Below are 23554 nucleotides of genomic sequence, written 5' to 3'. Positions count from 1 at the left end.
CTGACAGCGAGCTTTTATATGTGATCCTGGTTAATCAGATGAAAAAGTCAGTAACAACACATCTTTTTGTTTTTGACAGGTTTATAGAAAAGAAGAGAAAATACACAACATCATAAACACATTGTTTATCTGGTGTGATGACTTGTAATGGACAAGTGATGTTTTGCAACACTTTTTTCAAGTAGTTTAAAGAAGATGCAAGAAGGGAAAGAAATCAACAGCACTTGGATCATGTGTTGACTATTTATATGGCACAAGTCTTTAAGTAAGGGAAGAGGGTAACAGGAAGTATATTATAAACAGTATGCTACAAAATCTTGTACTAACAAAGATCACATAAACCTGAGAAATATTGTAGGTAAAGCAAGGCAGAGTTTAGTACTGGGAGTATTTGAACTAAAAGCACTGCGTTAACTATTAAAAAGAAGAACCCCCATCCCCCTTTATCTTCACATTTCTAACTTATTTCCTTAAAATATTACGTTTCTACAAAATGTACATTCTGTCGCTGATATTCATGGTTAAACCCATAAAACTGTACACATCTGTTTTCATTGCTAACAGTGATTGTAATGGTCGAAAGTGACAACACTGAGGTCGGACCGATGAGCTTAAATGACACGACTGATAAAAATATTAAGTCAAACTTAACAAAGAAAGCCCTTAGAAATGTCCGATTTGCACTTCCTAAACATTCCCATCCGTTGAAATTGATAAACCCTCAACTGGCGTGTGCTTGGGATGCAGACGGTTTGGAGACCACCGAGAATGCCTTGCAGCAGGAGCTGATTCTGCCAGACACTCGTGGGAAACATCAGAATATAACATAATCGCCTTGACGCCGACAAAGTTCAAGGCAAAGAAAGCTCGTGTGAAAGAAGTGGAATGGGTTCATATTCTTCAGGCAGGCAGATAAACCGCTATACATGATAAAAAATAAAATAAAAATAGCATTCAAACCCTGTGGAGGAATATCTGATGGATCTTTTTCTCGGTATACCAACCCTTCCTTATCGATTTAACAATAACAATTGATATAAGAAGAAACATTCACCATCTTTGGGGGATCCAAAACCAGGATCAAAAGATTTCTCCTCCATTTAAAAAAAAAAAAAAAAAAGAAAGAAAATGTGCGCACATGTGCAATGTAAACACTACGGGGATTATTTTCCTTTGGGATTTCAGAGTCAGCATGTCTATGAGAGCCGAACAGCTTTTTGTTCACTGATGAGGGGATGAGGTAATGTGTCAGCAATGCACGGCACACTTTCTCCACTCGCAAAGTCGGGATGACGTTGTAACATCCATCCGCTCCCTCCAGGTGGAGTCTGGAGTAACATGTAACCCCTGTGTGCCCCATGAGTCAGTATGCAAACGCCGGCTCTCTCGGGGCTTATTGCTCGTGGGTTCTGCCGGGATCTCGTAGTTACAGTTTGCCTTGTTTCAGCCTCTCTATGTGATGGCAGAGCTTCAGTGCGGGCCCCAGTTTCAGACCCATATACTTCATGATCATGTCGCTCCGCAGGAGCATCAGAGCTTTGCCATCAATCTCCTGTGGAAACAGACACCGGGACTTGTATTAGAAAAACAGAAACACTGTCATTAGCTTAAATAACCATGCAGTAATTTAAAAAAATATATATAATTCCAATTGAAAACAAATATTTTGGGGGTCTTCAGCAGTGAGTTAGGCCCCAGTTGTGGGGTTTTTATGCTGAAAGTGCATCTCGCTGCTCTGCCTCCAACCCAGAAAGTCTGCTGGGTGCACAGTGTGTTAGATAAAGACCCAGGTGACACTGCCTTCACAATCAGACACAATATCTGTCAAAGGTTTTAATAAATGAATAGGAGAGTGTGCCCAAACCTTTCACTTTATCAGATTGTTGTAACAGCTGGAGTAAAATGAGGTTCATAACTGAACATAACCATGACCATCTTTTCACAGGTAAAACGATGGAAACCTCGAGGCTTATTCTAGATCTTGTTAAATTAAGGCCATCTTTATCATCTTAGCCTGAGCTGCCTTAAATAGAGTGTTTGCAAAGTTTCCTTTCAGATTTAGATCACAGACGATAGAAAACGGGCTTATTGCCGCCATCTGTGGGTAGTTGAAGATGTGCGATTGAATGAAACTGGAGAAGAAGGAGAAAAAGCAATGAAATTACAGACTTCCTTTCAAGATGGTTCTCCACAAACGAGCTCCAGAGTAAAAATGAATACAAACAATGAAAATCGGATAAATTTTTCATTAACTTACATGTTTTCTGAAGAGCTCAGCATGAGGTGCCAAAGCTGTGGGGTCGGCGTCCCTGACGAACTGCATCACCTCTTCGATGGACCAGGAGGAGGGGTTTTTGCTGGGGAACTGCAGACTCTCCCTCTCAGACGCCAGAGCCTCGGGACCTGTGGTGGAGCTGGCAGCTGCACAAAACATTGAAATGGAATTAATTTCTTCTCATGTTCAAACTCCAGTAGCAAATTACAGAGTGACTGGCAGGTTACGTTCATCTGGAACTCTCATGTCTGATTTCCATCTCAGAAAGCTGGAGCTGCCCCACTGACACAACGATCCAAGACAGCGGCAGTTTTAATCTGTAGCTACTGTTGTTTATTTGTAACTCACAAATATTAAATAAGCTATCCACAAACTGCTGATCAGGCTCCATTCATCAAAAGAAAAACCTTTTATGTGGTATTGCTAGTGATGCACAAATGACCATAATAAGAATCAAATCCTCTGAGCCTCCTAGTTGATGAACCGTTGGTAACAAGTTGTTGTGTTTATTATGTTGGCCAAAACATGCTGGGGTCATGCACAGCTGGAGCTTCAACCTCGTACAACAGCTCACAGTCTGCTAATGTGAAAAAAAACAAAACAACAACAACAACAACAACAACAACAAAACCCCCAAAACAAACTATTTGGAGGTCAAAGTGAGAGAAACAAAAATAAGCATGTTTTATTTTCATGCCTGTTTTGTCTGTGATAGTTTCCCCTATTTACTCATTTGGTATAGTAACTTCATTAACACATGGATCACTTAGGATCTGACTTTAACTTCATCAGTGGGGACTACCCATCACGCACTGCTCGCCACTATGGTGAAGTTCATGTCTGAACCATTGGAGAACAGCTGATTACAACTTTATAAGTACATGATTCATTTATGATTTATGTAGATTTGCAGCAGAGCACCTTTTATATTGTGTTATTTAAAAGTCTTTTGAAAACACAGGTGTATCTGACACACACAAGCTCTCTCTCTACCTTCGACTCTTCTGAGGGGTTGTGTGGAGCTCATTTCTGCAGGGTTAGATGAAAGGCGGCGCATCGGTGTGCTGCTGCTGCTGTGATGGTAGAGGCTGCTGGCCTGGGAGTGGTACTCCGAGAAACTCCGCATAGTCTGGGGTCGCGGGGTCATGGAGTTGGAGGCGGAGTCCATGTAGCGCTGCTCCTTTATTAAGCCATTCTCTTCATGGGGCAGAGTCTCTGCTGGAAAGAGAAACAACATGCACAACTTTAAAATGTCATTTTAGACAGAAAGAACACACACAGAATTGTGAATTTGCAGATCAGCGTCTGTAAAAGTAATCCCTGTGAGTCAAAAGCTCAGGGTTCAGAGACGTCTAAACGTCCACAGTTTTTTCTACTTTTGGCTCAGTATGAGGTCATACAGTGGATCTCTTTTATATGGTCATCTTAGGCGCACAGATCTGGCTGCACAGTCATTGCACGCACTGCTTGCTTAATTTTGTTTCTCTACACGTTTTAAGATGCCGCAGACACGTCCAGACGCCTTCCTGACCGCTCCGCAGGTCACATTTCATTGCGTGTTGTACTTGTATAACTATGCACGTGACAAATAAACAATCTTCAAAGTTCAACGCACAAATCGTAGCAAAAACCTAATCAGGGGGGTTAGCCTTGACCGTTGAGGGGCAGCCAATCAGAGGAAAGTTTGCCTCAATCCTTTATCACCCACATATCACCGGCTGCCTGTACCCATTTTGTCATTTTGGTTGTAAAACTAATTTTTCAGGAATTAATGGAATTTTCTTTCTAGCCCAAAATGGCCGAGTTAAAGTAATGTGAAGCACAGATGGTAAGATCAGTGTTGCCAACTTAGTGACTTTGTCGCTATATTTAGCGAGTTTTCAGACCCCCTTAGTGACTTCTTTTCTAAAAAGAGACTAGCGACAAATCTGGCGACTTTCTCTGGTGTTATTGGAGACTTATTTATGACGGCTTTTTGACGTGAAAGTGCGTATCGCTCTTACTCTCAACAAGCAGCGGTGCTGCGGTGGGAACCTCGCCCGTGCCAAAGCGCTTACGGGCGGAGGATAGTCCTCCCCCAGCTGCTATCAGGGCAGGAGATGTTCACACCTATGCGTCCAAGCGGCAAATGAATCGCGCATGAGCGAAGCCGCAGCTCTCGCACTGACTGTAACGGAGTCAGTTCTTCTTTTACTGTTATGATGTTTTGTGGATCACAAGGTTTAAAACTACTTATAAACACACAAACACACACAGTAACTCCACTAGAGTGCCTATTTCGGGTCACTTTTTTCTTGGTCCAAGCCCGGATAAAGGAGGAGGATTGGAATTGTGACATTACAAAAAAAAAAAAAAAGAAGCAATAATTGGTAAAAGAAATTTTATTTATAGTTCTAAAATCTTTCGAAATGCATTTAGGACGTTTTTTTTACTCACTTTATGTCTTTTCCACGATGTTATTTCTCTCTCCTACAACATAGGTTACAATTACATTAGCATGACCAATTATGCAAATTAGGCGATGACATCATTTAGCGATTTCTAGCGACTTTTAGGACAGCCAATAGCGATTTTCCTTACTGAGGAGTTGGCAACACTGGGTAAGATCGAGGTGGAGCTGATTTTTCTGATTGGTTCAGACAGTAGTAGCTTGCGAGTGCTATGCACTACCACAATACACTCTATTTCTGTAAAGCTCGTCTTCTCTTCTTTCCAAAACCATTTGAATTTTCTCTTTATCATATTTTTCTCTTTAACGGTGACTGAGTAACGATCAATTAACAAGTGTTTGTGAAATGGGCCCACTGACAGCAAAGTATTCTAGCTGGGTTCAAGAATAAAAATAAAGAAGTGGAAATGAGGATAATAGCCCCCTCCCGTAAGCTGAAACAAGCCCAAACAGGCACTCCTAACCACATTAATATCTTAGCAGGCTCTAATTAAACACTGAGATTATGACTGTTTTCCTGGGCTTTGCACTCTTTATCTGCTTTTAATGAGGAAGTGTACTGTGCAGCAGTAACAGAGCTAACAACAGCAGAGCTATGGGTCACAATAGAGTGAAGCTACAGTGCTGATGTATTCAGATTCAGGCAGTGAGGACAGTGATTCAGTAACGTCACTTTACTGGGATGATTTCTAATTGTTTGTGCACTGAAGACTTCCCAGTCTGGGAACACTGGGACAGCTAAGTGAGCTCAACCAGCTCTGTTTGACAGGACCAGAATCACGCAAAGCTAGCCTAGCAGAGACCAAGAATAAGCATACAGAGTCAAAAATGTGTGCTTACCGATTACAAAAAACATAAAAAAATATTTTATACAAGGTTGCGTTTTTCCACAAATTAAGGTTTCTGAATAATTTTAATTGGCTGCCATTTTCAAAAATAACTACATTACATCCTGATGTCAGCTGGTTATGACGTCACTCTGGTGTCAAAGGGCATTTTAATGAAAAAACTGATTTAGGTGTGAACTTGAAAATGAAATCAGCTTGAGGCGTTGCCCACCATCACACAAATCTGATATCATGAAAACTGAACAGTAGACTGCTAACAAACAGACAAACGTAACAGATTACATAATCCCGCTCTTCGGGATAAGATCCGTAAGGAAAGCTGTACCTTCTGAAGGATGAGCTTCAGCACGTAAATGTTTAGGAGACAGCGGCGCTGCATACGGTGGAGAGACTCCAGAGAGACTTCGTTTACTCCCTCTTGCCAGTGATGGCGCGTCCATCACCTCTTCTTTCACTGAAACACAGAAACTCACTTTAACTCACACCAGTGGTTTGTGTATAAATTACACCACCACACAAGCTCAAATATCAGTAAAAAGATGACTGTGTGGCTTCTGAGATGTCTTTAGTTCTCAGTTTGATTGCGCTGTCAGATTTTATCTACAGCCTAGTTGCACAATCTGGATCTAACAAGACACCTGCCATTTTTATTCCAAGAGTGTCGTCACTCCACTAGCCTACATGCTTCATTGCCTGATCAGATTCTTTCACACAATCCTAACAAACACTCTTAGTCCATCTGTTTGAGATCCATCTTTTGAAGAGGGCCAAATTTCTCTCAGGAGGGATCTTTGGGTTCCAAGAGCCTCTTTAGCTTTCTTGGAACCATGTTAGTGTTAGCCAGCTCCTCCCAACAGATGACGCACTCGAACTAACGGCTGTTGGCATCCCCACTCCAGCTGAAACCACACAACCGGTTACTACTGACTGTTAGTCAATCGTTAGGTGGTAGGTCCTCTGCACTGGTAGATAGTTGTGGTTTGAGCCACACAAGAAAGCAATCAGGATTTTCCCCCAATTTTTTAATCTCACTGCAGTCAGTCAGCAGCTTAATCTTAGACCTCAACTACTGTATGTGCAAAAACTACAGGACCACACAGGACAGAATCTATATTTCATGTTCTTTACACAGGTGAAATAAATCCCAGAGCACTACATCTGTGGCTGTAGGATTCTTTGAGATGCTCTCACCTTTCTGTGACAGGAACAGAAACTTACACCACCTTCATTTAGATGTGCTAAGAGTTTGTCCGTCACGTTCCACTTTTTTCAACAATGGCGAATTCAAAATTCCACATTTCATTTTATATCTGAGAAAGTTTAAAGATAATCACACAGAACTCTCGCTTTTTTTAATGGATGTGTGGAGTTTCTTCTTCCAGATTATTGCAACATTTTTCTTTGTGGTGCAAATGAGACGTTACTCTTGCGTTACTGCTGGTTTAAAATGCAGCAGTCTGGTTTCTTACTGGTTTTAGTAGTAAGGCAGGGCAGGGATAGCTCAGTAGGTAGAGTGGCGGCCCCATGATCGGAAGGTCGGGGGTTCGATTCCCCTGAACAGCTACCCTGAGGTACCCCTGAGCAAGGTACCGTCCCCACACACTGCTCCCCGGGCGCCCAATGGCTGCCCACTGCTTCACTAAGTGAATGGGTTAAATGCAGAGAGGGATTTTCCCCACGGGGACCAATAAAGTACACCTTCTTCTTCTTAGTATTCCATCACCCTGATCCTGGCTTCTCTACCTTTCTCTAGACAGCAGAAACGTTGACCCCATATTGTTGCCCGTTCGTAGCATTAGATCATCAGGTTAGGTCTTCCTGCTGCTTCCAAAGTCCAGGATTAAATACGAAGATGATCAACCTTTTGCATTAGAAGCCCTTGATTGTTGAACAACCTGCCTGAGGGGGATGTGGCCCACTGACATCCCTTCTTTTACTAAACTTCCTTTTATGTAACATCTTCTTCTTATCATCCTCCATCACTTCATATCATTTTGTAATGTCCTTGAAAGTTTCACTTCTGAAAATTTCCTTGGGTATATTTTCTGTTATAGCTGATGGAGTTTTGTCTTTATATTTTTCCTCTGTTCTAAATTTTTCATTTTAAACTGGATTTGTTTGCCCTTGTGTCTCTTTTTATTTGAATTTACCATCCTTGTTTTGCTGGTTTGTCAAAGTATTCTGTAAAAGCAATTTGTAAACAGTGCTATTAAAAATAAAAAGTTGCAGGCTTTACCTGATTTCTTCCTCTCGTAAGCCGAGTAGTGGCTGAACGGCTGGCTGCTGAACAGGTTGTCGCACTGCAGATGACGACACATGGTCTCCAGGAAGCGCAGTACAAAGGAAGCACTGGAAGCTGACGGTAGCCTGACCACACGGACTCCACCATCTGTTCTCACTGTGGTGATGAGAACATGTTTTAGTATTCTATCAATCATCATGCACGGCTGCCTAAGGTGACAATAACAGAACAACTTTATACCTTTGACGACCTCCCCTCCGCCCGAGTCATTCTGCAGAGCGCTGAGCAGGACTTTAGGCTGGTATGCACAGTCTATACATGACTGGACGACCTGCTGGAGCACAGAGTTCACTGGACCTGGTCCAAAGTGGTCAGGTAGATGCTGCATCTGCTTCCTGTCCAGGTGGGGTCCGCAGTTTCCGTGCTTATTAACGTACACACACACTGAAACAACGCAGACACACTGAACTAATCAGACATTCAAATGAGAGCTTTCATTCTGTGCACCAGTAGAGCCGTTAGCGTTTACCTGTCGAAACCACTGAGTTTAGGTTGGCAGGACTTTCCTGTGGCACCTGGATGCTCGGCAGCTGTGTGGAGCCTTGGATCATTTTGGGCTTTCTCTGAAAAACAGATGTTTATAAACAATTTAACAATAAGGAATGTTAAAGTAAAGCTAATTCTTAGTTCTGGGTGTATATGTGTGCTAGGGCAGTAATTATAACCTTGATTAAAGAATTTAAAAAAAAAAAAAGTTATGAGGGTAGTGTCTGCATTATGGCTGTAAGTCTGACAAAAATGGTTAAATGTCTTAGATACATGCCCTCCTTTGCAGTGTTTACATCTTTCAGAGCCACGTTTGAAAATCCTGCTCTCACTGAAATAAACTGGGTAGAAAAGTGCACCACTGTGAGTGAAAAGGGGGTGCACCTGATGCATTACACAATAAAACATTAAAGTGATGACATGCTGCTGTAAGCTTTAAGCTCGGTTAAAGCAATGCTCAGTGTTTAAAGGTTTCACAGTGTGGACACATTACAGGCAGATTCTGAAGAGCTTTGTTTTCTTTTTATGGAAGCATACTTCCACCTTTCCAGGCTCTCATTACAAATCAAAATGTAATCTGCAAACAATCATAGTCCAAGGAGCCAATCACAACTGCAGTTGCATTTGGTCCATTTTACAGAAATCATAATCACCACAGTTACCAGCTCAGCACACAGACCTGGAAAAACTGAAGCAATTTTGATGTGTAACTTTGTCAGGACACGCAGTTTAAAAGAACATTGGGGTTTTTCATGAAATTATTCAAAGATGTAAATAATGCCCTACAACATCAACTGCTTGCTGTTTAACCACATTGTTTGGAAAATAGGAAACAAAACTCCCCGATACTGTTGTTGGGTAGTACTGTTTTCTTGAGCTTGTTGCCTAGAAAAAAAAAGGAATTTTTGCCACATTTTCAGTGTCGTTTTCATTTCAGGACTGCTGCGGTTGTACGGCAGTTTTCCCAGTTGTTGCATCTATTTTGTGCCTGTGAAAATGAAGCCATTATTGGCGCTCATTGATGATTGTGGACAATCGCTTTCTCATTCCAACATGGATACATTGACTGGATTTCAGTCGAGCATATAACGCTGGTAAGTCCCTCAATCAGAAGATGTTTTGGACTGTGATAAACGGTTTTAGAATCTTCAGGGTCAGAAAAGTGAAAAAAGCAACAATTTGAACATTTCGGATCATTGTCCATAGTTCTGGCATGAAGCATGTTTTAGTTAGTATGATTCAGATATAATGATAATGACAAAGCCCAAAAACAAAAAGGATTTAGTGATAGTTGAACTGACGTAGCTTGTGTATTAATTTTGTGCTAATCAAGCATGTTTTCCTAAACTAGAAGATGATACCTTTCAAATTGAATTGTCATACATGAGTTTTTGCCCACTAATTGTTCTCTTATAGGCTTTTGTATTTGGGTGTGCTGTAAAAGGGAAAATTTAATAAAAATGTGTGGCTGATAACAGATTAAACAGTCAAAGCTGGGCCTCACCTTGCTTCCCGGTTTGGGTCCTCTCTTCTTGTGAACTCGGGGTACCAGCTGTGTGTTTTCAGGTACAGACCCATTTTGGGCCGCGGCTGCCTCGGCCACCGCTTTGAGGAGAGCGATGGTCTCGCTTTTGGGCCGACGGCCTCTGACCCCCTTCCTGACCGGCAAAGGGGGCAGAGGATTGGGGAGTCTGTAGGGGGACTGCATGGATCGCCGACTCGGTTTAGAGGGCGACGAGGGAAGAATCTGCAGGTGCTTCGGCAGAGTAACTGCAAGAAAAACAAATGGAGTCAATGAAAATATGTCCTTGGAATAAAACGTGCATAAAAATGTAAAAATAGGATATTAAAAAAACAAAACGAAAGCAAAACAGATGACATGCAGGTCATGCATATGGACAGGGTTGTCAAAGGGTGTCCCTCAGGTCCCTCGGGTCAGCGCTCAAACACTACAAAAATACCTTACTGCTGCCTCCAGTACCCTCTGGACCCTGAACTGGCTCCCAGTCAAATAAATAGGAACTCATGCTGAATGTTTTTTCTTAATTTAAAAACTAAATAAATTTAAAAAATATATATATTCTGGGTGCCAGCCTAGGATAGGATAGCATAATGTTACTGAAAATGACACAGGGAGCGCCCCAAATCAAAATAATATTGTGTATCATTCGAACAGAAGCCAGTTTTAAACAAAGTGTTTTTGGATCCATACAAAAAATTTCACCAAGTGAAAGTTTCATGAAATGCTGTAATCTTTGCAGTTTTTGTGTTTCTCTAACCAACAGCACAGACAACAGCTAATAAGCTACAAAGCCAGAATGACCAGTTCACAGGTTTTGGTGGGTGTTTATATGTGCAGTGATTTCTGTTTCCCTTCTTCTAAACTCTCAACATACTGGAAAAAACAAAACAAAAAAAAAAAAAAAACTACCACATACCCACACAAAGCAACAGCCCATGTATCCAACAAGTAAATACTTGTGTTTGTGTGTGTGCTAAAGAATACCTAACAATAGCAACGTGCAGAGAAACAAGTGATAAAAATGCTTTTCAAGGTTCTACACAGACCAAATAGTGGTAGGGAAAGACTTTTTCCAGCTTTTAAAGTAGTCTCGGGGCTCATGTATGACACAGAAAACTAAAGAGGGCTTTAAGTCTTTCATCTGTTCTGTGGTTAATAATCTTATCCACTATATAAGGAGTGCTGGTGCAGTAGAGACTACACTGAGCAGCTTTTATGTAAACATATATTCTTCCATGTAAACAGGTACGTAGTGAAGAATATAAATCCCATTCCTCCTCCTCTTTCCTGCTGCTGCTTTCCTCCCTTCCCACTTGTAATTCTGTCCGTTTCATCCCAGCCACCCTAACAGACACGCACACAAACGTAACAGGCCTCCATACTGATCTGCAGCTTCACACACAATACACCGCTCGTCTCCTACGACTGTTGGCTCGGGGCTTCTGACGCTCTCAGAAGCGTCAGAAGCCCCGAGCCTGCGGCTAAGTTCTCATTTCTGAACTTAGCTGCAGTCTACAAAGAGGACCACGTCAAAAAGTAGACATTAAGATGATATAGCAGCGCCGTAGAAAGGAAATCGATCCAGATCGAGCATGTTGTGTGTGAAGCAACAAACTCACAATCAGAGGCAGTGCAGGACTACCGGTCTACTTCTTATTAATCCAACTGTAAAAACAATGGCTGTGGAGCATTTCCTGTCACCAGCTCTGCATGTTGAAGTCAGGAATGAGGGAAACTGAGGACTTGTTGACGGGCAAATCATCCCAGATAATCCTCCTTTCTAACTTAAATATTTGCCACAATTTACAAAACGACCTTCATGTTTCATGTTTTATTTAATATGAGCTAAAACCAGCAGCTGACACCAGAAAGTTATCAGGAAAGTTCCCTGCAGTCACAGATTGACCACTTTCTACAGCCAGAGGAGTTACAGCCTGCTGGCCATTGGAGAAAGTGCAGGTTTTAGGCGTTGGCCAGAAGCTCCGTAATAAATGGGAGCATGCAGATTGTTCAATGGTTCTTTAAAAATTAAAATAATTATTTAAAACAGCTTGTAGACAAAAAGTCAGTTTAGTTTTTGTAAATACAGTCTCAATTTCAAAGCATTTTAACTGTTCTTACACTGAAGCCAGTTTTATCCATTAACTATCACTGCATGCCGATAGGACGGTTAAGGACTGTGGTGGTTGAAGAAGTGTGAAGATATGTGTGAATGTGTGTGTGAATGGGTGAATGACTGAATGTAGTGTAAAGCGCTTTGGGGTCCTTAGGGACTGAGTAAAGCACTATACAAATGCAGGCCATTTACCATATCTTACACCTATCAAAATCCACCCAAAAAATCCACAAACAAAAGCTGTTGGTGCTATGGTTAGCTACAACTTCACAGCATGATTTCATAACATTCGCCTATGACACACACAATACACCCCCACCACCCACACACACCCACCCACAAAAAAAGGACATTTCTGTGCTTTATCTGCTTGTCCTCTAGCTAAACTCTGACTTTCCACTTTAATGCCATATGGATTCATTTATAAAGCCTTCCGAGAGTTTAGTGAAGAAATACCCACCGCCTTTGTTTAACAACACAACTGAATAACCACCAAAACCACCAACCCAGCCTAAGATGGCCATAATCACAACCACACAACTGAAATAACAACGGTAAAATGGTAATATTCATCCACTCTCCTCAACCAACATATAAATCAAGTATACCGCTTTGAGGTTTGAGCCTTTCAGCATTACTGCCACATATAGTTGCCACACTTACAGTTTGATTATTTGTTGCATTAATTCCCTTTACTTTTTCTTTTCAGTTACCAATCTGCTGCTCCCTTGTTGAGGGTGGAGCTGTTAATAAGAGGACCAAACCATCCTCTGCAACAGCATGGGGCCAATGGACTTTTTTTGCATGAAATTTAGTGAGTGTTCCTATAGTTTAACCCCTTTTTGTTTAGAATGGTTTGCTCTGCTACTTTATAGTTTGTTTATTTACGGTCTTGTTTTGTACATTTTTAGGTCTATACCTATTTCATATTCTTGTGTACTTCTGATATATATTTTTATTTTCTTGGGTTAAATAAAACCCTTTCTTCACACTTGCCAAATCTGAGCATTAGTTAGGTAGTTTTTGGGTCAAGGTGCGGTGACTGAGTGGGTGAGTTCTGTGGAAGTCTACAGAGAAATCATCAGCCCTGAGCTCTGTAAACACTTTCCTGATGAGTTCATGGGCTCATTTATTTTGTTTCACATTGAATAAAACATTAGGTTCATTTTGTAAAATTACAGTTATTTTAACAGTTAGAAAAGCAAAATAGTTAATCTTGTCTGACAAATCATTAGCCAATCGGCATGTAGTTTTTTTCTTGTCACATTTCAAAAAACCAAGATGGCAATGATGAAAACGCTCATCTCTATGTTTAATGACGGGACTGCACTAATTAACAGGTGAGATCACAGTGGCTCACATCCATCTTTTATAGTGTTTATGGGGACAGCACAGTGAGAACTGCTTGTCTAGCTCAGCTAGTTTGATGGAAAATCTGCTTGGGAGTGTAGTGGGTTAAGCATTTGCCTAACAAGCAAAAGATCCCTGGTTCAATCCTGGAAGAAAGTAGGATTGGGATTGCATTAGGAAGGTCACCAAATCAAACATGTGGAGCAATGCCTTATGAATAAGCAAGCAGCCAAAAGTAGCTGCTTCTTCACTTATGAGTCATTGATCTGGGAAGCTCATCTCACATATATCCGGCAAGCAGCACATTCTGAACAATTTGTACATGTTTCATAGTTTTATTTTTACTGTGCTGTGGTGAGGCAACAGTTAAGAAAGATAGCAAGTTCATTCAATATCCAGCTCTTCTGCCAGTGCAGCGATCAGCTGCAGACATTCCTCTTGAATTGAGTGTAAGGTTGCCACGTATGGAGACAATTTGATACAGTATGCATTGTGAAGATTGTATATATAGACTGAAAAAGTAAACTTAAGGAACTTCACATGAAGACATGAAACCTATGGGTGGATGTATTCCAGTTTGAGGGAAATACAAATTATCCAATTTTCCAGACAGAAATGGTAAAATGGAGGGTTACTGGAAGATTACATTTTCCAGTAATAAAATGGGAATGTTTGCAGCTGTGCTTTTTAAGCAGTACACCTGTGACTGTGTCCTCTGATTGGTTGGTCCCTGTCACTTGGTGTCACTTGGTGGTTTATATTTTTTCTTTCCTCTCATCTCTCAAAGAGAGGTGGAAGAAGTGTAAAAGACCTTTATATAACTTCTAAGAGCCATAATATCACTCACTGAAATCCATATTAAAATCTATATTCATGCACATATCCAAATCTGTTATTCTTCTAAAATATGTGCATTTATATGTAATGTAATCACACATACAGAGGCAAACCTCAAGCCTTTTCTACTGTGTGCTCAGCACCTGTTAAAAATTACCCTGTGTATATTTTCCTCTGTCAGACTAAGCAACAAGACAACATGATTAATGTTAATTGCGTTTATATTTATCTAACTGTGGGTGTAATTTCCGGGCTGGTGTGTGGGGGAGAGGAGGAGTGTGCTGCAACTAAATGAGCATGAATGAAAGATTGATTACAAACAATAGCATCTGCCTCAAACCGCATTATTTACAGCAGTGAGGAATGCGCGGATGTCTGCTGCCCCCTACAGTCGAAGACTTACCACTGTTGCCGGGTGGCTGAAGGCTGTGCTTAGTGAGGGAGCACCAGCCTACCGGGAAGATGTCTCGGGAGTCGTACTTGCACCAGTAGTCAAAGGCGCCCCGCCAACCGTCAAACATGATGAAGACCTCATCGCCCTTCACTTCTCCAATTGTGGCGGGGCAGATGAGGTACGGGTTCTTCTTGTCCACCGCCTCCAGCTTCATGCCTGGCTTAAAGCTATTCTGAGGGGGTCTTGGTGGTTCCTGGAAATAAAGGCAACGTCCTCATTCGTCATTGCAGCAGCTTTTAAATACTTTATACTTTTTTAAAAGGTTTACAGAGGTAATACAAACCTTTTTAAAGGCTGTTACTGGTGCCATCTCTGCTCCATTTAAGGTTCTCAGCAGAAACATGGGCCAAGAGGAGGCATTCATCCGAAATCCTGAAATGACAGGAATTTAGGCTTAAAACCAAGTTGAACTAATGCAGAAGACAGAAGTTACTGTTATTAGTAGACCTTGTTATTTAGTCAGTGCTGCTTGTTAGGCAGCATTATGGTATGTTCACATCAAAATTCCACACAATCCATCCATCCATACAAATGTTTAGACCTTTCTGCAACCCCTAAATATTTTCCCCGAACAGTCAACGGAAGCACTTCAATGATAGCTGGAAAAAATAACATATTTCCAGAACATACCAGAAAGTCCGAAGATTTCACCCACTTTTCTCCGAGCTCGCTCATTTTCTACTGTCTAAAAGCGAAATTGAATCAAGCAACTCTTGTTTTCCACTTTGTTGCCATCAGTCGAGTCAGCAGCTTGTGGGCTGACAGGCTTTTAAACACAGCAACAAAAGAGTTTGTCTGCATTTTAAATCACGCATTTGAATCATGTTAACTTGTATCTTTGATCTACAGATAGATTATGTATCGAGTGTTTATTAAAATAGACTTTTTTAAAAATACTGTGACGTAAGGCCCTCGTTGTGGGAAGTTTGTTTATTAGGTTTCAGGCGACTCTAAATGCTCAGCATCAGTTTTTTCTACTCTTTAATACTGATGATGTAAATGAGACAGGATATTCCTAAAATAGTCAATTTAGGCACACAGCTCTGTTGCTAAAAAATCTTCTGTTTGTGATGGGTAGCTAAACAGAATACGCACTAAAACAGCTTGTTTCAGACAAAAGATAAACTGGGGGTCTGCACAGAGGCCCAATATGAGCTAAATAAAGATGTACAATATGATGAAAGCAATCCTGTCACCATGTATTTCTATTTTAAAAATATTCCAAACATAATTCTTCACATGTCTGACATTGTCTTGACTTCAGGTTGTAACAAAGTCAAAATAATGATGACATGGGAGTTAAGTCTTCCTTATTGAATAATTTGCAGCTCATGTTGTGTGTATTGTTACTAAAGATAAAATCAAAACCTTGTATGTGCTTCTTTCCAATCCTTACCCAGCGGCGGCTGCAGCATATCTCCATTCTTCTCACAGGTGCCGATAGGCTGGATATCAGAGGAGTCGACTAGTCTCCAGAAGTCATTGCTGTTATCACTGCCGTCCAGACGGAGGCGCAGACGGACCCCAGTAATACCCATCACTGTGGCAATGCAAACTGAGGTGGAGTTGCGTGGGTCGTGAGCTTCAAGCTTCATTCCCACCTTGAAGTCATTGGTAGGTGGGACTCTAACCTGAAGATAACAGAAAAATGTCACGAGTGTGGTTGCTGTAATCACAGCAAACAAACATGTTTTTGAACTCTTTATACAGTCTAACAAAAGCTGTCCCAGTACACCCAGTATGAGGTGTTGGGAGCATAAAAAACAAGTATCCAAATGAAGAGAATTTACTGAATCACTGTCCCTAACTGCCTGAATCCAAATACATCAGCACGGAAACCTCACTCAGTGGTGATCCCACAGCTTTGTTACTAGCTCTGCTGTGATTCACAGTACACTTCCTTGTTAAAACCACATAAAAAGGGTGCAAAACCCACACAAACAATCACAATCGAGGGCTTGTCTAGACCTGTATTTGCTTAGATTCTTAGATTCTACTAAAGTAGCTCTGAATGATTTACAATTCAAAATAATCCTTATTTATCTTACACTAGCCTATCTTACACTTGGTGCAGGCCCTCTGTTTGTCCTGTCTGAAACAATTGATCTGATTGGCAGGTCTAAGCAGCATGTAACTGGGACTGCTGCACTCACACTCAGACAGCCGCGTACCAGTCCAGAGTTCATGCATGAAAACAGTCTTTCAGCCCTTCATCAGACCGTTGAAACATTTAGTCAGTGCACCATTGATGTGACCCAGCTGATTAACATCGGCCAAAGCCATTTATAAACTTCATCTTATTTCCCGATTCCAGTGTCACTCAACGAGGCGATATCCCTTACATTTACATTTTCCTCTAAGACACTGGGTCTATATTCATGCAAATGGACCTCGGCAAATGTTTCACTAGACTAGCTGGGGCTCACTTCCTCCAAGGCTGAAAACTGCAGGTCCAGGTTACTCTGGAATGTTTTCTTGAGAACAACTCCAGAATGATCACAGTTTTTGTTATTTCAAATAAATACATTTGTCAGTAATCCTGCTAACACACAAACCAAACCAGTCACATGACCATGACTTTGGTAGCATTTATAAACTCAGGAGGACATACCTGACGAAAACAGGTTGCTGGTGCTGGTATCGATGATGTTTCCTTGAGATATTCTTCCCAGCTAAAAGCATCTAAAGAGAAACAACGAGAAAGCGATGTGAGAAAGTGAAAGTGTATTTCATCTATTAAATATATCAATTATTAAATATTACAGAAATGAATATCCGTGTGCAAAAGCTTGAAATAAAACTGTTTATCAGTGTGTGAAATGTGACATTATACCATGATTTTAGTCCATCTATACAAGCCACACAACTGAGCTTCTCATTTCTTAAAACACTGAGAACAAAATCTCAATAATGACAAGAAATGAAGAACATCTCTTGTGGATGTTTAGCAGTATGTGATACAAACAAACCTCTCTCTGTTGCAATGGCTTGTCATTAAAAGCTCATGAGGAAGTTACATAAAACAACTATAATCCTGCTCTGATTACATAAATACCTATTAGAGTGCATCTTGTGTTTCATCAACTTCATCATGTCTGAGAGTTAAACATGAGAATGAAGTGAATCCTTTCACAATTTAAAAAAAAAACTTGAAGGGGTCATACCTGATTTCTCTTTTTTGGCTTCTTTCTGATCTAAAAATTACAAAGACAACAACAAAAGAAATTTAGAAACATTTTAAACCCCTATATCTTACTTCAGGCAATGTAGGCATTACAATACATTGTCCTTATAAATGTAACTTATATTACAAGCTTTAAATTACAGTCTGAACACAGAACATATTCATAATTATGGAATGTAATAGAGTATAGGCACCCTCTGTTAATTATAGCCATTTTATAAACAAAAAAAGTTAATTTTTCTAGGATAAGTGAAGCCCCGATTAATAGAACTGGTTAGAATATGAATTTAGTCACAATATGGGTGGTTTTCCTTTTTGGCTCAAGCCAAAACTTGTTTGGGTGGGCGCCACATACCCTACAATCTGTGTAACAAACATTTACAAACATCTGAGGGAAACTACTACCAGTTTTTTTTTACATTATGAAAAAAACCCCATTTTTTTCCATTTTGTATAAGCACAAGTACCAGCTTCCTCAAACAAATGAAAGGTCCTTGCCTTTTAGCGGCGTTTTCCCCATGGTGACAGATGACCAATGTGGCACTTTTATGGTGATGAACAAGGTGCCAGATGATCAACCGACTTGTTTCCGTATTCTCTGAAAGTTTGTCCTGAAAACACAAAAATGGATCATTTGGGACAGAAACAAGACAGAAACGCCTTAAAAATATTGAAATAACAACAAGGCAATTTGTCCAAAGCAGAACATCCAACTCCAGGGAGTGTTCGAGCTGAAAATTCCAATTGTGAATTTAGGAATTCCAGCTTCCCACTTCAAATGTTACATAGCATAAGACTCAAAGAGAGGAATAAAAGATGTGCAATTTAGCAAATGAGAAACTGGGATGGACAACTAAAGCCTGACTTATTATACTCCTTCTACATCTATTTGCGCAGGTATTTGGCTACAGAGAGTGAAGTATTATGGGTATTTAAGAAATGCAGACGACTGCCTGCAGACCTCTAAAAAAAACGAATAGAGAAAAAAAACGATGCACCAAACTAGTATCTGGACTGAATATCTGGCAAATATGACATCTTTGTTTTGTGTTAACTTCATCGAGAAGAAGCTAACACAGCATGGAAGAACGGTCAGGTTTGGGGGTCAGGTTTTTACTGTTTGGGAATGGTCCCAGTCTTCCTCAGTGTCGGAGTACCAGGTTATTTATTGATCACAGATAGATATTTGGTATCAGCAGATATCAACATCTATGGTAGTGATATCAGAAAATGAAAATCTTAATTGGTACATCCGTTACAGCAGAATGAAAGAAAACAAAAAAAACAAACATGAATCCTCCTGATCCTCGAAGCGGTAACGCCACCATTATCAACATGAAGTGACAGATCCATGTTGGAGTGAGTGAAGGTATTCAGCCATGAAATCAGGGCAATGCAACAGGTAGAGCCCACATGGCACGTATTTCACCTAATGCCTTCTTAAATCTCTACCATCCAATCTAAATTTCTGTGCACCTCAGGTTTGTTGCAGCAGCCTTTTTTGGTGCCGTGATGTTCCCTCTCACTCTCTTACATGATTAGCATATCGATAAATGGTTGTTACTTCTGCTTGATCCATCAGAGATTTCCCCTAATTTGCATAATTTCCAACTGGCTGTAGGGAACTGAAAGGGAATGTTACCTGTTAAGTACAATATGTATTTTAGTACTGAGCAGTTATTAATAATATCCCTGTGCACCTTTAAGGCTGAGACAGACTGGAGGGTGAGACCTTTTCTTTCAGTGCATATTAACTTTAATTATCTTGACCCTTTTTTTACTGCAGCTACTCTGTGGGCACTGACTGTAACAGTATTTGTGAACTGACACAATAAAAGGTTGAACAGCTTTTGTTCTGAGGTTTCGAGAGTCTGTCTCTGTCTATATTAACCATCCCTGTGTTATTCTTTTAGAGAACTAATGTGCAGATGTTAATTCCAGCTGTTCCTCAGTCTGCTGAAATAATCACAGCAGCTGCTGCTTATGGGTTGGAACAAATTAAACTTCTAAATATTAGCGTTTAGTTCATTATGCTCCTTTTTATGTGAGATCATTTACAATTGTTTACATCTACAGTCATCTCAGAGAGAGAGGAGATGCCAGCATCTGAATAGGGACTCAAATCAGCAGACCTTAAGTTACTAATCAGCTCAACTGACATTTAGCATTTAATATGCTAAAAAACCAGTTGATTCTGAGGAGGTCAGGCATGAGCTTATAGTTTTAAAGGAATAGTGGAGATGTCCCTAAAAATAGCCCACATAGTAAAAGTATGAAGATAGGCAAAGGATACTGTGGTTAGCAAAACGGAAATCAACCTTTTTTCGTAAAGTAAAAAACCATGAGAACCTCTTTCGCGTACAGTATTGTGGTTTTCCAGTAATGGGTCACTCCCACGGAGACAGGAAGCCTCGTACAAGGTGGGTTTTTTTCATGAGGTTCAGCTACAACCGGGCCTGTGGTGGGACAGCCCATACGACACAGTCTGCAACTTTGTGTACATTCCCTCAGTTTCATTCCCAAAACATCTGTAGAATGTAACTAACTCCACCACCAGGAGTCCCGTAAGTTAGTGAGTTTGGTATAAAGAAAGCACAACAGCTGTTCTAGGTCAGCAAATAAAAGCTGCGTGCCCTCCCCTCAAATTTACAGTAGAAACACGGTCTCAGTCATTGAGGTAATATTAGCCACGCTGAATTGCCTATTATAATGACGCTAATAACGCCCCGCCTATGAGCTAAATTAACGTTACATCGACCCAAGAGGTTATTATTCACAACACCTACATTTATAACCTCATAATTACCTACAGCCAGAACTACATTTTCTAATTTTTACTCTCAAATCAGCTGGTTATGTCGCCTCACCCACCAGCCTTTTAATGTTAACTTGGATTGTAACAGCTAGCGAGGCTACATGTCGAGGCAGGAAGGTATAATTTAATTAATTTATCATAACGCCGAGTTTTAAAGTGTTCCATATATGATGTATATATGATATATGATGCATCTCTGCTCTCTGTTGTGTAACATTAACGGTTTCAGGTAATAGTCTAGGCCCAATGTTGACAACTGGAACTGCTTGTATGTTAGCTACCGCTGCTGGCTAATAACTAGGTTGGCTAACCTTAGCGTTAACCCTCTGAGAACAGTTTCTTCCACAGTATCGGAGAGAATCGCACGTAGGCAGGATTGAGAAGCTTCCACGGATAATTTCCCCAACCTCCAACTCATTCATTCTGAAGTATTAACTTACAAGTGCCTTCTTTTTTCGACTGAAGATCCACTTTTTTTCTATTCGTCAGCTGCCATTTTTTCACGAATGTAGTGTATCCTTACACGTACGTAATATATGCCAAAGATTGTGCTGAAAGGAGAGTACAGCTACGACACGGGGACTGACTGCAGGAGGAGTAGTTCAATGGCCAATGAATTCGCTTGCTGCTCACAGTAGTAGCCAATCAGGAAAAGACTCAAATAATTTGTCCAATAAGAATCCGGACTGCATTGGCTGTAGTTTCAGCTTCAAAAAACTTGTATGAGTGATCCACTTCAGCGTTCCTTCCTCTTTACAGGGTCTTTCTCCTGTGTCCCCCACCTGTGCTTCAAAACTGAAAAACTGTAAACATGTAAGAAAACGCCTCGAATAAACAATGTAAGATAAGTGGTCTGGTCTTTAAATACGTAAGGCCAAAACTACAGAACAGAAAATAGTAAAAAGAAAAATAATTAATGCAAAATGCTAAATTCGTATTATAATATAATATAATATAATATAATATAATATAATATAATATAATATAATATAATATAATATCATGAAAAGCAGTAAGTACATTTGGAGCAGAACTAAAGCCCTGTCCTAAATAAAAACTGTTTATGTTAGTGAAACTGTAAAGTGGTTGTGGTTTGTTCTCACTTAAAGTGGGTAGTAATGCGTCATCACAGAAAAATAGCGTATGACTTACGGTCACTGTCCCGTCTTCACTGTTTTTCCCCCGCCCACACATTTTTTTAAAAAAAATTTTCCTCATTAACTTCAGATCAGGAGTGTCAAGATATTTTTTTTCTTCATCTTTAAAAAAAGAAAAAAAATCCTTAATTTAAGTGTAAAGAAGTATATTCTGATAGACTTCATCTAAGCCACATCCAAGACTTTCTTAAAAACAGCTAACCCCATCAAAGGGTTTTATTTCTTTTCATATTAATTTTCTAATTAGATGAGAGATCCGGTTACAAAGCTGGCGACAAAACAGCCTGAAGTGTTTTCAACATCATTCCTCATCATTCCCAAATTCATTGAATTTTCTGTTATTACATGTTACATGTATATTACACACGTAACAGGCAAAATGCTTTGGTTTCCTGTCTTTATCTGGATTCACTACAGCAGGAATTATCACAGTGGAAAACAGTGGTGCTATGGGACAAAACACATTCAAATTAACTGTTTTTTATGCTGAAATATTCATAATATAATGAGTGTCTGGTAAAATATGATGGTTTTATACCTAAAAAAAAAAACCCTAATATAGTATGGATGCACTGGTATTGTAGTATCTGGTCATACTGACTTTGTTAAATGATAATAACATGCATTTGCCATATTAGTGGTGGATATTACTCAATTTTCCTTCTAGACGCAAGCTTGGACACTTAGCACCCATCTTGACTTATTTGGGCCTCTATCTTTAGCATTAACTAAATTAAATTGATGTCACTGGAACCACCAGTCAAATCAGATAAAAACACTTCTAGTCTGTTTATATTGTTGCAGAATCACAAATTTAAAGTTCAGGATCCCTATTTTGCTCTCTGTTCCACATGTGGCTGTTCCACATCAATTTAAGTTGGCTAAATGTATGAGAGCTTAAAACATTTTAAGCATTTTGACTTAAGAGTCCCATTAGTTAAAATTAGCCTTTAACACTCGTAGTTTTTAGCTTGTAAGGCTTCCCTTTTCCAAATGTTCTTAAACATACACACCAAAATTTAGCTTGTAATCGCTGTAATAGAAATTTGTTTTAAATTCCACTTATGTGGTGCAACTGCTGTGGTTGTGGTTGTTTGTTTTCACTTGCTCTGCATTTTCTTTTCCAATATAGACAGGAAGTGTGGAGCAAAATGTTGTACGATATCGCTCCACTTTCTCAGTGTTTACTGAAATAAAACATTTTCAAATAAAGTTGTATTAAAAAAAATGTTTCTATCCATAAATATAAATGTCAAGTATTGTAAAAAGAATTGTGGAGACCGAAGCAAATTCCTGTTTGCAGTGACCAAACAGAGCAAATACTGAAAAGTGTCAATCATTTGTGAAAGAATTATAGAGTACATGTTCCTTTTTAATAACAAAAAAAATAACGCTGGGGGGGGGGGGGGGGGGGGGGGTGTCATTTGATAAAAATAAAAAGTGTCTCTAATACCAGGAATCCTTCCATTTTCGGCTCAGTTCTTTGTAGGAAAGAAGTTGTTTGTGACACAGAAAATTATAGAAGTTTCACATCCTTATTTGTCACTGGTGAAATGGTGCTGTTTGCCTCAGATGTGCAGAGGGCACCTGTTATAGTAGTTACACCAACAGTGACCTCACAGCTGTTTAACTTTGCAGAACAGCCACTCAGTGTCCAAGTATCAAACAACATAATAACTAGAGCTCATAATAAATTGATTCAAACATTATCTTGAAAGCTCTGGAATGGGGAGGTGGGGGTGGAGAAAGGTTAAAACCC

At 40.0% G+C, this 23554-nt stretch overlaps 1 protein-coding gene across 3 annotated transcripts; it reads right to left on the bottom strand.

Moving 5' to 3' along the window:
- Nucleotides 1-63: 63 nt before the first annotated feature.
- LOC308393640 (sex comb on midleg-like protein 2) lies at nt 64-21215 on the bottom strand. 3 transcript variants are annotated; one of them, XM_080877581.1, is made up of 15 exons: nt 21079-21215; nt 18322-18434; nt 17804-17833; nt 17251-17321; nt 16036-16270; nt 14923-15011; nt 14589-14832; nt 9865-10130; nt 8344-8437; nt 8055-8258; nt 7809-7970; nt 5898-6026; nt 3269-3493; nt 2258-2421; nt 64-1552 (listed from the first exon to the last, which is right to left on the bottom strand). In XM_080877581.1, exons 2-15 carry the CDS (start codon nt 18341-18343, stop codon nt 1427-1429), a joined length of 2061 nt encoding a protein of 686 aa, XP_080733707.1. In that variant the 5' UTR covers nt 18344-18434; nt 21079-21215; the 3' UTR covers nt 64-1426. The 3 variants fall into 3 exon arrangements, with proteins under 3 accessions (XP_080733707.1, XP_080733709.1, XP_080733708.1); XM_080877583.1 differs by having other exon boundaries at nt 3269-3490; XM_080877582.1 differs by lacking the exon at nt 21079-21215 and adding an exon at nt 20950-21078.
- Between the last annotated feature and the right edge of the window lie 2339 nt (nt 21216-23554).

The sequence above is a fragment of the Rhamphochromis sp. 'chilingali' genome, assembly GCF_963969265.1.
Source record: "Rhamphochromis sp. 'chilingali' genome assembly, chromosome: 3".
Taxonomy (NCBI): domain Eukaryota; kingdom Metazoa; phylum Chordata; class Actinopteri; order Cichliformes; family Cichlidae; genus Rhamphochromis; species Rhamphochromis sp. 'chilingali'.
This window is presented reverse-complemented; position numbering and strand designations above follow the sequence as displayed.